Raw genomic sequence first — 17,443 nt, forward strand, 5'->3', positions numbered from 1 at the left:
TTAGAACATTTCTTCTCTTGCAAAACAAAACCTGACAATAATACATCAGCTACTTCAGATTATCTTCATTCCAACTCTACTCTCCAAAAACACCACTCACAAGGGTCAATTAATCAAAGAGCACAAGCTTCCTTGCACCTTTTTAGAAAAATTCTTGAGAAAAAAAAATTTCAATAGTGAGCTTTGTTTTAACTTATGATGCTGCTTCAAAAACTATTTGTTCTCAACAGCTATTTAAGGAACTTTGAGCTAATAGAGTTACTAACGTATCTGATAACTGCAGAAATACTGCCTGAAAGCTTTGAAGAAAAAAAGCAGTCATCTGGATTCTGATCAAGTGGCATCAGAAGGGTGGCTCCTAAACAGAGTTTAGCTTGTTCCTGCCCAGCAGCAGTGCTAGTGCAACTCCCTCCATATGCTTTAAATTAGTTAACTTCACTGTTTTTATGTGCAAGTTGCCTCTCTGAGGCTTCTGAATTTGTTTTGGTTAGCTACCACTGAACTGTAAGAAACAAGGTTGAAAAGCAAGGGGAAAAAAGTCGAAAGGTATAAATGAAGACCATTTACTGTTAAAAAATTTTAAAAAGGAAATATCCCTCTGCTTGCTTACAACCCAACTGATTTCCACCCCCCACCCTCCCCAAATGACTGAAGTATTGACTTTAGAAAGATCTTTGGACAGTAGACTATGGTTTTACATTAACACAAACAGCTTAGATTTTCTAAGGGATAAATGAATAAGTCTGGACGACAGGTCTTCCAAAGGCAGGGAAAGTATTACTTACTGAATCTGTCTGTTTCCTTACCCACTCTACCCACCGGACAAGTCACATCTAAAAAGGTGACAGTGGTAATAAGGTTTCAAACATACCCTGTGTGGTACTGGCCAGAACCCCTATTATCATCGTCTGTACTCAGTTCTTTTCAGAACCTAGAGGAGCAGTAACAGCTTACATTGTTCTACTCTAATCATGCTTTGTACAATAATAGCCTGCATTAATACTTGAAAGCCCTTCCAGAAATAACTCGAGCCAATGTTTTGGGAAAAGTAAAAATGCTGTATTATGGAATAAAATCAGGACAACATTTTTAGGAACTGACAAACAAAAATGAGGAAAAGACATAGCACAAGGTGCTGTTGCAACTATAATTTTCATTCACTTACTAGAACATAAAACTATCATTCTTAAAATATATCATTTCAATTAAAAGTACATGAATGCATGCTAAAAGCTGATCACAGTTATCTAGTAACTGGCTGGTATTTTTGGACAAATCTCATACAAACAGGCCTAAGTAGAAAGGTATTTCATTTATTTCCCCAGAATTCTGCCAATTTCTGGTAAATTCAGAAAACTCATCCTTTCTGATAGCCTAGTTGATAGGTATAAGAGACTGAACTTTGACAAACTCCTTTGGGCTCATGAATTGGACTCAATGACCCTTGTGGTCCTTTCCAATTCAGGATATTCTCTGATGCTATGAGTCAATACCCCAGTTGTTTTTTTTTTTCAGTGAATGGATTCTCAATGACCTGTTATTCCAACAGCTCACATATACAAACAGCTTTGGAAAAACATGGAAAAGCTTCAGCTAAGAAGGCAGAGATTGCAAGCATAACTTCGCACTTCAGCTTGTAAAGAAGCCCAAGCCACAGAACTCCTACTTCCACTTTTCACATTATACTGAAGGCAACCTTCATATAAAAAAAAAAAAAAAAAAAAAAAAAAAAATCAGTAACATTCTTGGTATTTCTTTTATTTTAAAACAAAGTATGAATCTTACATCCTTTCTAAAACGATCAAATTAAACTTTCACATTTATGTTCCCACCCCTCCCAAAAGAAAAAAATTAACTGTCCTCATTCTTCAGCAAACAGCTTCTAGAAACTGTGATATAAGGATTGAACTACATTCCTGGTGACTTTTCAGGAATAACTCTGGCACTTTAAACAGACAAATCATAGCTGCCCACATTCCTGGTCTAACAGTGATTCATTGCCATGTAATTGTAAAGTTGTTGTTCTTCGTAGAACAAAAACTCCACTGTTTCATAATAATGAAACCCTACTTGATTAAACACTGAGTAGTGTAATGAAATACAAGTTAAATATTTATCTGACCAGCACTACACAGAACATCTGGCATACTAGAAAAGCCCAACAGCAGGTAGCAGAACCTAGACACAGACCAATCTGTCAGCTCCACTACCCTTTGCCATCCAGTACCAACTGCTTTGGCTACTCATTCACCTTCCCCTTCAGATTCATGATAACAACATGCTGTCATTTTTCCATATAGAAAAGAGAATAATAGGCACACACAACCTGATATTTTTCAGCACAGCCTCCTTTACAACTGAACTCTAGAAGTGATGAACACAGGCTTACCTTCTCCAGCTCTATAGGGAAAATTCCCTGATTTGGCTTAAGGTTTAAGGCACGGATGTATCACATTGAGGTTTTTTTTTTTTTTTTTTTTAAATACATTCAGAGGAAAAATATGCCATAAAATAAATGCCATTTTGATGGTTAAAACCGTAGAACTGTGATACCTATTTTTAGGAAAGTCTGTGAAAACTGTAAGTTCCAGTGCCTTTGCTCTAAAATAACCGACTGGAAGAGTAGATAAGGAAGTTAGAGACTTACAAAATGTTATTCATTTGTCTCTGGAATAACATTCTGCCTATTCCTATTATTATTATTATAAGGAATAAAAATGGGGCTAAGTGTGCCAAAACTAATTTCTAAGTCGAAAACTGAGAGGATATGCAGATACATATTGTAACTATATATTCAAAATTCAAGAACAACATAGGAAAACTTTCGTGGTAACATATTAGAGAACTCTGGATCACAGGGGAAAAAAGCCACCTGTAAAAAATGGTTGGGGTTTTTGTACTTTGGAACATTAAGGACTGTTATAACCAGGCAACAAAAACCATTAGACTGGAGAAGGTATCTACTTCAGAGTTACTTTACTTGAATTAGAGACCAATATAGAAAAAAAAAAATCTAATCATGTTTGTTACTTCCAGTTGCTTTCCTAAGCACATCTTACATCTACAACGCTCAATAACCTTTTGTTCCTGTAATTACTCCCAGAGCTTTGCAACTCTTCACCACCACATCTCACCCTAAAGCACAGAATCTCTGCCTTACAATTGAAATGACAGCATGGTGACTGATGGCTTCATGTGACAGTATTAGACAAGGTATAAAAGGCAGGTCAGGAAGCACAAAGTAGGGTGTGGAGGATTTTATGGGTCCAATGGCGGCCTTGGTTTTTCTAACTAATAGTTATCCAAATCTAACATCCCATGAAAAATAAAGGTCAAGTATTGCTTTGGTTTTACTGCTAGTATATACAAACACACAGCTGCAATTTTGTGTAAAGGGGCTTCCATAGCCTTACCAGTACTCACATCAAAAAGAGGGCAAAGACACATTACTAGCTCTAACACAAGGACTACCTCAAGCACAGAGGAGGGGCATTTTTAATGAGTCAGTTTTGCTAGTAACATAACCAAGAGTTAATGAATAGTGAAGAACAAAGGCTTACTTATTACTAATGGCCATTCTTCATTATCTGGGAAACTACAAGGTTTTTTCTACTACTCTCATCCTTCCCTGTCCTTTAATGAAGGATGCTATTAAAGAAAATGAATTACTTCACAGAGAAACAAAACTAAACAAGTGCAAGAAACAAGGTAAAGCTAGGACAGTATCACATAGGTCTCTTCATCAACATCTATAGTGACACCATATGCGCACAGCTGCTCACTGTCCCAAAGCTGTTAGCAGCTTTCATACAAGCAGGCAGTCTCACTGTATCAGTGAGTCAGACATTCAGTGCTTCTGAACTAGGATGGAACTCAAGAGCAAAATGTTATCAACCACAAGAATTGAGCAACTGTCCCTTTATTACCCTCTGCTCATACAAATCTCTGTTCCATCCCTGCATTAATCCAAGATACAAGGAGCCTGAAGAACAAATCTGAAGCTTTCCTTCTGACAAGAATGCATCTGTCTTTGCATAGAGATAAGCTCAGAAGGAGGATAAAGGGGAGTATCTTGGAGCCTGTCTATGGCATCCTAACATTCCCACAAAGTCAGACAGTTCTGCTTTGTGTAAAGGCCCTGACTCCTTGAAAGTTTGTTAAATGTATTTTATTTCTGCTAGTCTAATGAGCAGCCTTACAATGTTTCCTAGTTCAGAATACTATACTCATATTGTTCAGAACATTCAAAATCTTTGCAGCTTTGTGAGAAAGTATTTATTAAGTAATTTAGTAATTATGTTTCTAAAATATGTTACCAATATGTACGGTATTCTTACTTTCTACATCAGCTATTTCTAAGGATATGTTACAGCTTAGTTATTTAGATCAATTGCCCTTTTCAATGCTCAATGCAGAAACAACACTTCCATTTCCCACAATATGTACTTTTTTCCTCATAAAGTGATTTACATGGTTGACTTCATTTTTAAGCAGTTGACACATTTTGATCCATTGTATCAACTGTATGAAATGTATACTTAGTATTTCAATTATTTTCCTCTTCCTAGATCTTCAGAACTCTGAAATTTAATTAAGAGAACTGTAGATCAAGATTGCATGTCAGAGAGAAATGCTTACAGTTTAGTAATATAAAATGTAGTTTAGAAACAAAACAAAAATACTCTAATGTTCTATGCCAACAATGCAAATACTGTCAGTATGGATGCACATTTCATAAAATGACTTATAAGATGATAATTCTGTAATGAAATTTAATGACTGAGTGAATTCTTGAAGGTAAATAATATCTCCCTGTATAATCATTTAAAATTATACCTGCTTCACTACCAAATATTTTCTGTAACCATTCTACTTGTCTAGAAACAGATTCTGGCTAAATCATATTAAAGAAAAAGCTGAGAAGAATCTAGAAAGATTTCTTTCAAACTAGTAATATTACAATAAATGTATAAAATTATTTTAAGACCACAATTTCAAAGACTTCCCAGGGCTATGCACACTGGTAGGTAAAAAAAGAGTTTATATTTAATAGTAAGAGCTGCTGAAGAATTCCTGTCAGCATAGGGGTTTGGGCATTTAAGCAACATCTGCATGAAACTGAGCATTAGTAAACTTAAGTTACTTTCTAAACATGAGCTCCTAAATCATCCTTCTGAGTACAGATGGTTGGTTCGGTTTTTTTCTTAATGGGATGTGGTACAAACAATTGACTAACATACCATACATATCACCATACTCATCTTCTTTTGCACTGCAAAACACGTTTTTGATCAAGTAGGCTATGACTGAGCTGATACATACTGAATTTCAAGACAAATTCACGTTGAGCACACCTCCTTGCCTTCACTTCAATCCTTTGAAGGAACAGGCAAACAGACACCCGTTAAACCCAGGAGAATTTAATTTCAAGTTATGAGATTATCATGGGTGAATTTTTGCTACTGAAAGTTGCTTCAGCTATTATCTTTATTAATAAATATCTAGCTGTCTCAAGCACAGAAGTGGTTGTTCAGATATTCCTTCGTACTCAGACTACTTTTCAAATCTGTCTTTAACGAACTACTCAGAAAGAAAACACAATCTGTTCTTCTGTTAGATAAATAGCCCAAAGACAAACTTGTAAGATTTCCTTCCTGGTAAAACACTAAAGCTTAAAAAAAAAAAAAAAAAAAAAAAAAAAAAATCCATTCTCCCTGACCCAGTCCTTCAGAACTCACTGACATGACAGAATTGTTTCTGAAAGAAAAAAATGGAATTATCTATTCTAGGTAAAGTTTGATAAAAGACTTAACAGACTAAAATTCTTATGAATTAACAATGATTTACCTAGATGATCAAATCTCTAGGATTATATAATTTAGTATATAATTTATTTAGTAGTTCCATCTTCCAAATTCCCCAAACTAACTTTTCTAGATGGGAATCCAAGAACATAATCTTAATATCAGAGAGAACTACCCAGAATTAGATAAGGCTGCAAAACACTTAACCTTTTTAACAAAAGATGCTCTTATAGTGCCTCATACAAAACATGTTTCCATTTCAGTAACTGGCAAGCACAGCAAATCTACTGTAGTTCAAACAAAATCTATTTCAAAAGCACCAGGAAAGATTGATAACACAGACAATTTTCCAAAAACAAAAATCTGAGTTTCCAGTAACCTCCCAAAAAGATAAAAGAATGGAACTGCTAACATATTATATAATCTTTTGTGCCTACTGAACCTCATGAGATAATATTACCAACTTATCTTTGGAAAACTGAAAGGCCTTGTGAACTGTTTCAAACATCAAAAACTCAAAGATTAAAAAACGTTCACGCAGCAGCAAGATGTTCTTCAAAGAAGGGCAACTACTCATTTAATAGCACTACACAATATGCAACACTACAATTCATTACAGAAGACGTGAACAAAATTCACACTAAACCTCATAACATTTTCTTACTCAAAGCATCAACCAAATGTGTCATACAGATTTATCCTCTTGCTCAGCAACAGATTTCTAATTAGAGACTTCATTTAATATTCCTTTCAAGTAGAAAAAAGCAAAAAGCTAAGAAGCCACAGTGCTTTATTAGGGATCTCCATAAAGCACCCAAAATAAACTGTAAGGAGCCATGCATTTGCATCCAATTATTCTAAAGAATTCCAGAAATGGTATTTGTGACTGAAGCAGATAAAAGTTCTACATACCTCGAAGCCAAGTCTATCTTTCTCCTTCCAAAAGCAGAAGTGCGTAACCTTCTTATCCCAAAACTCATCTGGCTTTACTACACAAACAAGTGATACCTCAGCTGGAACAACATTCTGCAAAACGAATTAGGGGAGGAAACAACAGTAAAAACATTCAAGCTTTCATGTATCACAGAACTGAGCTCTACTTATGTTCCACCAACTACTCAAGAAGTTACATTTGCAGACAGAAATTAAACAAGATTGGCTGCATTTATGTCCCAAGCTGGCTCACACTCTGCAATAGATCGCACAGCAAAATACTGTCAGAACTGAAAAGAAAATGTAATCACTAGTCCACGCTGTACCAGCACAGAAAAACACAAATTTTTGGTTTCATTAAATGTTATTTATAGTATCTCTTTTTAGAAAGTTTATAACAAAGCTTGCTACTTACGCAGTCTGCTATGTAAAAAAAGTAATTAATCGTTTACACAAAAAAAGTTGCCCTATTGGAAGTAGACACTTTTTAAGGCTTTGCCTAATTTTGTGCAAAGAACTCCAATAAATAGCAATCATTTACACAGTAAGAAAGACAGGAAAGGCAGTAGAGTTCAACATCTTGAATCTAGTTCAGTATGCTGTGTCTTCCATTTTTATTTGAACACTGAACCAGAAGATAGACCATACACCTTACCAGAAATAAAACTTTATCATATATCCTTATCAGAACCTCACTATTCTGAAAAGGTAAGAAGAAATCATTATTAGCAACCTTTATTGGTAAACTGACACTTTTTTTCCTCCCTACTTTGAGTAGCATCCAGGACTTAACTTGTGACTGGGACAATTGTAATGCAAAAATCAACAGTTAATTACAATGGAAGCTAATTGGGACTGCATAATGCATCAAAGTCTACTTATCTGTACTGTCTACTTATCAGCATGAATTGTTCTCTGCTTATGTGCTTACTACTCATGGCTTTGATGATGCCAAGAGCATAATTCTGTATTTTTTTCCCAACCAAAACTATTTTAGGAAAAAGGTTACAATCTCACGTGTTAAGCGAGTGAGGAATTTGACCCACATTAGACAGAAGCGTATCATCCTCTCTTCATATTGTTCCTTTGTCAAAGAAAAGATTGGGATATTAAAAGCTCATAAACTGCCTACCTGTCTTTCAATGAAGATATTAATGCCCCAGAAGTAATGCAGCTATTGGGTTCACATCTATAGAATAAATCTGTCAACTGTCAATATATAAAGTGGATTTACCTGTAGCATTAACACAACTGTCTTCACCACATTCCACTGAGATTTTCTGCCATCCACTATCACAGTAAATCCTCTCGCTTTGCACTTCTCACTAAAAAAGAGAAGCATTTAGAAAAAATGGTATAATTCATCAAGTATTATATCTCCATGACTCCGGCTTTAAATCTACTGAAAAATACAGCTATGTAGATTCTTGGACACAGTTATCCATCAATACCATAACGTAAGTTTCAAAACATAGCTATAATGTAAGGCATGCTCAATTGTTAGACATGTTAGGCTAGCTTATACTTAGGAGGAAAAAGTAAAAATTCACGTTCCTTAGACATAAATCAAGGTTTCAGGCAACATCCTTTCCCATATATCTCCATTTCAAATGCAGTAGAGTGACTCTTTCCTGAGTGCAAAATGCAAGTGCTTAGGCCAAAATAGATGCATTTCACAAGGTGCAAACAAAAGTGACAATAGTCTTTCCATACTGCCACCACAAAGTTATTTTTTGCCCACATAATAGACAAACAAAATATCAGAAGTGGGAACTCTAAACTTCGCATTCAAGCAGATCCCAGTTTATATAGAGTACAAAGAGTGCTTCCATTGAATTTTCATCAGTTATTTTTACACTAATGTATGTAAAAAAAAAAAAAACAAACAAACAACAAAACACACCAGGGTGAGACTGAGAAATAACAAATGCTTGTGAGAACAACAATGCCTACATCTGTTCCATAAATGCAGCCAAGTCCTTAAGTCAATGAGATGGCTTACATGGATAATAGTTTGGGATTTCCAACACTTCACAGGCTGTTCAGAAAACTCTTCCACAACTTAAATGCTGTTCAATATACACACACACATTGATGCTTTATTTGCAAATAAACTGAATTATTGCTTGCCTCTCTCTCCCTAACCAGAATTTTTTCCTCCAAATGATCTTAACTACAGAAAGAAGTTGGATCACTTATTTATGTTCTTAATACATTTGTAGATTCCAACAAGCAAACTGCACTAAAAATTCTTCAGTTATGGCATAGAATCTTTATTTCCAAAAGGCATACTTAAAGGGATACAAGCAAACATTTAGCTGAAGGGCTTCATCCCTTTCTAGTTATACGCAAAGCAACTCTAAAGATTGACCTTTGGATCTTAAAAAAAAAAAAAAAAACACGCAAAACTGTCACTATAAGTTTACAGGGTCACATAAGCAGAACTTCAAAAATATCTTACAATCAGGTCTGAAAGACAAAACACTCAAATTCTCATTCAGCACACTTAGGTGGTATTTGAACTTTCAACATTTAAATAAGCTAAACAACTTAAATGAAACTATTTAAAACTTTGCACAATTAAGGTCTAAGGTTACAAAGAATATACATATAGAGAAGTAAAAAAAGAGGAGGCTTTGTTTACTTTGGGCAAATTTGTAAACTGCAATGCTACTTCTGTAAGCTTAAGAAATTCATTAGAGTGGCTCATTAATTTACATAGCAATTTAAGCACACTGACATTAAAAAAAAAAAAAAAAAGATATTCCATGAAAGGAGTGAAGGAATACTTAACACAAATATATACAACAAACAGAAAAATGCAAAGTTAGATATACAGAATAAAAGAATTTAGGCAAGCCTTAGTAGACCTCCAGGTTTATTTGAACGTGTATGTTTCTAACTAAACCAAACTGTATAACGTGTTGAACAATCGTTTACATAAAATAAGTTTTGCATTGACATCAAATAGAAACAATAAATGACCCTTTCCAGGACTAAAAGAAGCAAGCAGCCCTGAGAGCCAAATGCCTTTGAAATCACCTTGGGATACTGAGCAGGTAGTCCAGCGTGACACTCAGCTCATCCATACTCGTCTGCTCAAGGCATAATGGAATTGTCAGAATGAGACCACTTCTTCTGTCCTTCCCTCCTATTTGGGCATGAAAAAGTCATTAGAAAGTTAATGTAAGGGCTTAAAAGTAAAATAAATAGTTTGTAGTCATATGGTCTGAAAACATATCATAAAACTAACATTTAAAGTTGCTGTGGAAACTACTCATGGTGTTCCTCCTGTTAGATGTGAGGATCCACTCACCACATTGATATTTTAAGGCATCAAAGCTTCAGAGAACAGACCACATCCACATCGGTCATAGCCTTTCATCTGGTAGTTCCAACATAAACACTGTCCCATTCCAGTTTCCCAGAAGCATTATTTTTGCACACGTAGATTACATTTTCACTTAAAGCATTTCCTAGATCATCTATACAACTAGTCAGTCAGAAACCTAGTAAGATTCCAAGGCAAGCGAGCTCAGCTGCTCCAACTGCAAGGCAAGACCTGCTGGAAACATCCCTTAAACAAAGTGAAGTCTTGTTCCACATGGGCTGTTCTCAGTTGATTATACATGCATCAAGCCCATGGATTTTCTGACCTACTTACAGGCATGTAACAGTCACCTCACAATTAAGATAAATACTTCAAGCCATTTGCTTTAATCTTTGTATGCATTTTACACATGCAGCAATAGAAACAAAAACATGGCAAGCACCAGCCACACATTTTCACTTCAATCAAAATCAAGCATTAGCCAGACGTATAGCATTTAAGTTAGAACATGCTGCATCTGTGATTTGTCATTTTTTTTTATTACATAGACAATTCAGAAAGTTTCTGGGAAAGTAGTTTCTTTATTTAAAAAAAAGAGACTATTTAAAGAGCTGAAATTTTCTCTGTGGGTCTTTTCTCAAAAGGATTGACTTTTGAGTCACATGGCTATCTACCAACAAGAAAAATGGATTTGGAGAAGGTTTTTTCCCTCTCACAGTTTCAATGGGAACTGAAGACAAATATATCAAGATCACACAAAAAATAAATACTGACACAGTGCCCTGATATGTGCAGCTATTCTCTCAGAAGGGCCTCCCAGAAAATCTGGTAGTGGGAAGGGAGCCAGGTGTGCAGGGGACTCCCCATATTCACCATACCTTACAGAGGGGCATCACTGCTGAACATCTGAAGAGAAGAATTAAAGTCAACAAAGGGGCAAAAGTAGTTGTACCGGATCTTTCCACAGAATTTGAGAAGTAGTCATATATTCACTGTTTTGAGTAAAATTACCAGGATTTCCCCCCCTCCTCTGCCCTTGAATCTGTGATCTGAGGGGAAAAAAAAAAAAAATACTCTCAAGTGTTCATGTGGTTAAACCCATTATATCAGTTTTGCTTCCCTGCAAGTCAGGGACAGAGAGTACAGCTTCTTAAAGAATAACAACAGCTGTGGAGCAGTAACACAAAGCACACAAGTACAGCACAGCAATGCTTGCAGATGCATACACCTACACTGACATAATTTGTGAAGAATTCCTCCCAAAACATTAGAGATGCAAGCAAAATAATAGAAAATAGTCTGTTGACACAACATATGTTGGCATCCTAATTGCAACAGCTTTTTCCCTTGCTTCCAAAGTTATCTCAACTCCCCTAATATTATTTAAGATCTACTGGTATGCAGGTGAGCAAACTATGTCTTCAGAACTACTGCTTAGGTGGTCTATTCTAACAGTTGTGTTTCTCTCTCTTTTCTGTGGTGGGGTTTTTTTGTTGTTGTTGTTTGTTTCATAAGTGAAGGGGGAAAAAAATGGGAGGGCAGGAATTCTTGGAAAAGCAGAAAACAGATTTTAATTATTTATTAACAGAGGCATCAACTAACAGTGAGAAAGGATCTACCTGTGTGTCCTTTCTCCTGAATCCAATGAGCCACTGTGTAAAGCAAAACTTATTTACAGACTGTCCATCCTTATCTGTCTCAGGCAGAAAACCTTTTCAGGCAAAAGCCTGAAAATAGGATTAGGAAAGAGGAAAGAAAAAGGAAGGAGAGAAAAAAAATAGCTTAGTCCTTTATGAACTAGAGATTTGTTCTCATCCAAATGCTTGAAGTGAACAAAAAATTTTCTTCCTACTTGCTACACTACTTCGTGAACCCTCATTAAACAACGAAGAGGGAGGCAGTATTTTTGAGGATGTAAAATAATACTTAAGGAGCCATGAACAATGACTTTTTAAGCTACTGTCTCTTAACGAGAAGAATAATAAAATGAAGAATTAAGCCTTCCCCCAAGCAGTCAGGCATCATTTAGTCTTTCCCTATCCAAAAAATATTTCAAAAATGTTTTCAAAGGCAGTAGGACATCAGTTTTTAAGAATTCAAAAAATAAACTGGTTTACACTAAAATTCAGAACAGCTAAATTCAAGAATAGGTTACTGGTAGAAAAATGGCTAACTAGGAAAAACTGCCACAGCAAAATGTAAGAAAAGCGTCATAAATAACCATAAAGACTAAAAATGCAGAACAGACAAAAGTTGGTGATCAAATAGAACAAGTTCACGACAGGAGAAGCAGTAATACAGGAAGTTATGAAGGCATTTTTAAGGGGAACACCACAGCAATGGCCCCAGGCCAACCTCCAGAAACCAAAATTCAATCTGGAATAACAGCAGCCATCTCAGACTTGCAAGACTGGTATCTAATGCTCCCTCTCCTCCTCAGCAAGAACTCATGAGTGATCCTGAAGTTCAGGCTTAAGATTGTCCATTTAGGAGAAGATACGCAGAGGGGAGAGTGTTTGCAGAAGCCTGTTTTCTTCTTGCATTTATACCACATTAGTCTTACCACAGATGATTCACAGCTGAAAGAGAATTGTTCTCTTCCATTTTTTTCCCCCAGATTCACATGGGCCCACAAATTCAGTTAATGGTTAACAGTTGTTCACATTATTATTATTATTATTTTTTTTTTTTTTTTTAAAAGACATGAAAGGCTCCAGTGTTGAACAGGGACTTATAAATCAAGGCTGAGGACTGACACTTCAAGTCTATTCACAAAATATACTAAACACTCAGATATTCTCACGTGTATACCCAAATTTAAATAAGAGGTCTCCAAAAGTAATGCCTCTTATTATGTTTGCCCATGATATCAGAGGCAGATGCTGGTAGCATGGCAGCAGAGGTTGAACCTTCCCACCAATATCTTGTTGCATTTTGTTGCCACGTGACATATAGTAGCAGAGGGGGAGCATGACAGAATGGTGTCTGACATGGAAGTACATATGAAACAATGGTGCACCACTGAATTCCTCAGACAAAATGGCAATCAGTGACATTCATTGACACTTGCTGAATATTTATGAAAACCAAACAGCGGACATAAGGCACTGTAAAGCAGCGTTTCAGCAGTGGTGACAGTGGATCACCTCCATTGGTGCAGAATTTTACAAGTATGGCATGCAGGCTCTTATTCATCATTGGCAAAAATGCAGAGTTAACAGTGGTGATGACAAAAAAATAAAGTGTTTTGTACTAAGAATTTGCCTTATCAAATGGTGTTATTGTGCCCTTTATCTCTTGCTGTTTTCTTTGAAATAAATAGGAGGCATTACTTCCAGAGCAACCTACATAGCATTTGCTGATCCCACAAAATAAACAACCTAACTACGTCTTGACATTTCAAAGAGAATGCAATAATTAGCAGAACTATTCAGTTTCATGACATGTCATCTTGCTTAACTGAAGCTTTTTGCTCTCCTCTCCTTGTAAACATTAGCAGAAAAGATTCAAACAACTATATTCTGCCTGCATAGTATTTTTTGTGCAATCTTCCTGCTCACATAGATCAAGTAAGTTTCTGCCAACCTGTCATAATGTAAACCAAGGACAGAGTAGGAATTATAATTCATTATTTTGCTCAGTGAAAATTGATAGCTTGTGATTTATAGAAGAGACAACATATATATTTATCCATCTAAAAAACATTTTAACATAAAATCATATCTTTAAAGGAAATTCTGGAAGAGAAACTGGACTTCAGTCATGAATACAGTGCAGCATTTGCCAGTATTAACACACTAAAGTATTTAATTAATGGCAAAACAAATTGCTCTTTTAGCAGTATTATTTTTAATGTTCTAAATATTAGAGATATCATAAATATTAACCACTACTGTTAGAAGACAATGTTTAGAGAGAAACCCAAAACAGATTGTGATTTTTGACTATGAGCACAATGAACTTGAAATCTCCTTTGTTTTACAAAAAAGCTCTACCCCCAGTTGAGTTCTCAAGTTTAGAGCTAAAACTGAAAAGAATCTGGGCAAATCAATACATTGTGTAGCCTAATTCAGAAGTGACATAGTTTATTAACTGGAAAAAAAAAAAAAATACATATAAGCTAAGGAAAGCAACAAAGAAAAATAAAAAACACTGTAATTGATCTTGCACCAAACAGGCTGAGTTTCTGTTCTTTGTTTGTTTGTTTTGCTGAGTCATTAGCTCTGCCATCTTCCTGCCATTTATGATGGCCTACCAACATGAATTCCAAATCCACTAGGTTGTTTTTCCAGAAAAAGGCAGGGCCAATACTACTTGTATGCACATTACAAGCAGCCTTATCATACAAACAACACCAGGGAAAGGTTTGACTATAACACCATTTTTATGTTTATTTTAAAATCACTGTAGTCTTACTTACGAAACTAAAGGAAATAAAATTGCTTTAAAAAAGAACATGAAAAAGTGGTTTGTCTATGAAGTTCTTTTACTTACACTGAAGAATGCTTAATAGAACTGCTGCCTGAATCTTTATCATTTATTAAACTAAAAGTATCTGTTAATACTACGCAATTCCAAAGAGGTCAAACCTATTTAGAAATATGAAAGTTCAAAAAGGGTGACAGCATTTACCTGACACTCAGTAGATTGCTTTTCACTAAGAAGATCTATATTTCAAAATGGATCAGGCAGCTTTACCAAAGTGCAAAGGCACTCTAGTTAATGAGAACTTCCCTGCTGCATAAAGCCAAACAACCAACCATTTTATGAATCTGCTATCACTACTGAGGAAGCTGCCTGCTTTTACAGGCTGTAATATAACGTGAATTTATTGTTTTGAATAGGAGTTGTTTGATTTGAAATCTCCTGCGACAGCAAGCAAATTCAAATCAAAATAAATTACATTTAAGAAGGAACAATTTTCACTTCAAGTGATTGGGGTGGGCTAAAATGAACTAAAACAGAAGAACACTTAATTATTGCAACATTTGTCAATTTTTAAAATTGTGAAGTCCCCTGCAAGTTAACTACTTTCCCTTTTCAAATCCATCTTTCCAAGCATTCCTTTTTTTTTTTTTTTTTTTTTTTTTTTTTTCCTTTTTTTTCCCCCCCCCTCCTCCCTGTGGCCTGGAGAGATGAGAATTACAATTAATTCAAGATTAAAGAATTGTGAATGAAAAGAAAAACAGTAATTCTAGCTTTGCTTGAATTAACTACTTGGAAGCAGAATTAGCCACACATTACAATGTGTTATCAACATCTATTTCTAGGTTTGAGAAAAGACAAGGGTAAAGAAAATCCTAAAACTAACCACCTGCATTTCTAAAACCACTTAGAAAACAAAAAGGGTTATTATTGGATGCCTGCTAAATTGTTATTCTTTTACTTCTGGACTGAAACTTCAGGACATCTACTTTGTGGAGTAGAGTCACAGGCTACACTGAAATCAAGTGCTGAAAACCAGCAACAACACGTTGCCTACTAGATTTAAAAAAAAAAAAAAAAAAAGATGCTTTTGAAATGATACAAGTGCTAACCTGCAATATATTTCTGCTACATACATTGAGTAAATACAAGAAAGCAAACAAAAATTTCACCCAAGTTATGTAGAAAGAACCCAACTGAGGAAAGTTGAAACTATACCTGAAAGAAAAGCCAGTTTTTTCTTCAGAATGGGTAATATTACTGACGCTTCCATTCTATTTCAGGTAATTTTCACAGCTCTGAAACACAAGAAGTTGAAGTTGTAAAGCAGGGGTAACAAATCAAGGTGTTTCACTAGAGAGCACTCTGGCCAAAACATTCGTGCTCCTCTGAAGAAAGTACAAAACAGAATCCGCAGTACTGTTCGAAAAACAAATCACCTAATTGCTTGGTCATTCAGACATAAAACAGAACATGTAAATAAAACTAGTGCTCTCATCTACATTTTCATAGTCCATTCTACATCACCAGGAATATTACTATGAAATACCTTTTGCCCCATTAGTATCAGGATGCCATCATTACCCTGCCATTAGTAGATCTCCAATTAAAGAAAAAAATCTAACAGTCAAAATAAGCAAGTCTAACCTACAGATGGAAATGCTTTTTGCTCCTTTTGTCCCCAAATCCCTTCCTTTGTACAACTTTGTGCAAAAAAACTGCAGTTCATTGTGATTAAACATTGGTGTTCCACTGACTATGAACAGGATGCCAGCACTGCAACCTCCTTCCTCCTCCAGGTGCACAAAGCAGCAACTCACACCCGTGAGTATTCCTGAGGTCATGTTTTTGCTACACCCCAGAGCACTGCATACAGCACTTTCCTGGTAACAAACTTCACCTGAGTCACAGCAATAACACCCTCCCATTCCTCCTGCACCAAGATCAGCATCACAGTTTTCAGATTCAATTATTCACCCCAATTAGACAAACTTTCAAGAGAAAAACCTTTAAGAAAACAGATAAAACCCAACTATAAAAGAGTTGAGACAACCCACTCATATTAGAAAAATCACCAAAACAAACATACTGCTTCTTCAGAAACTGGTTTCATACTGAAGAACTACTTTTTTCCCCTATTAGTAAGTGTCACAAAAATGACATGCAAGTTACTCAGCCCATGACATTAATTTGTAGTTGAAAACACTTTGAGAAACATTTCCTTTACTGGTCATAAGTTGGTAACTGTTGTACTTAGTTTACTCATTCAGAAACAAAACTCAAAGCGTTTAAGTAAACATATACTTCTGCTGTTGCAGAATACAATCAAGAATTACATAGAGGTTATGTATTAGAAGTGGCTCTACTGATGAATGTCTGCTAAACAGTTGCATGAAATGATAAGTTTTAGTGATAACATCCCAAGGCATGCATTTGAAACAATCCAGTACAGCTAAGAGATTATATGCGTGTATATATATATCTCCAGTAAAAGATACGATTAAAGCAAGGAAATAAAAGCATAGAAAAATGAAAAAACATTGGCAGATTACTAAATTCTGCTGCTTAACTTACTCAGTTGTAAAGAGCAGGAGCCAGTCCTGAACATTAAGATGTAATACTGACAGACACATCAAATGCATAAAGTTTACATAAATAAAAAGAATGACTTTGATGCAGACTGACTAGCGCCTCAGCCATTCAAAAAACTGCAGCCTGAGCACCGGCAAATGACAAGCAGCAAAAGAACAGAAATCTTTCAGAAAATGAAGTTCTGTAGGATGCTGAAAGGATACAAAATATCTAAGGAAAAAAATTAATATACTCGTTAACTGTGAAAATATGAATACACAAAGAATCATGGCTGCATTTTTTTTTTAATATACAAAAAACCAAATCCTCTTGGAGACTTAAATTAGCTTAAATTTTAACATGAGATTTCAAGAATCAT

At 35.5% G+C, this 17,443-nt stretch overlaps 1 protein-coding gene across 1 annotated transcript in view; it reads right to left on the bottom strand.

The window, feature by feature from the left end:
* The window catches only part of SESTD1 (SEC14 and spectrin domain containing 1), a gene marked incomplete at both ends in the record, with an annotated part of 36,758 nt that extends 20,992 nt beyond the window's left edge, over nucleotides 1-15,766 (bottom strand). Inside the window, 4 exons of the mRNA XM_079538836.1 lie at nucleotides 6,717-6,830; nucleotides 7,972-8,062; nucleotides 9,780-9,888; nucleotides 15,712-15,766. Coding sequence (XP_079394962.1) covers nucleotides 6,717-6,830; nucleotides 7,972-8,062; nucleotides 9,780-9,888; nucleotides 15,712-15,766 — 369 coding nt within the window. The remainder of the gene's footprint in view (nucleotides 1-6,716; nucleotides 6,831-7,971; nucleotides 8,063-9,779; nucleotides 9,889-15,711) is intronic.
* Between the last annotated feature and the right edge of the window lie 1,677 nt (nucleotides 15,767-17,443).

Source organism: Tetrao urogallus, assembly GCF_951394365.1.
Source record: "Tetrao urogallus genome assembly, chromosome: 8".
In the NCBI taxonomy this organism is placed as follows: domain Eukaryota; kingdom Metazoa; phylum Chordata; class Aves; order Galliformes; family Phasianidae; genus Tetrao; species Tetrao urogallus.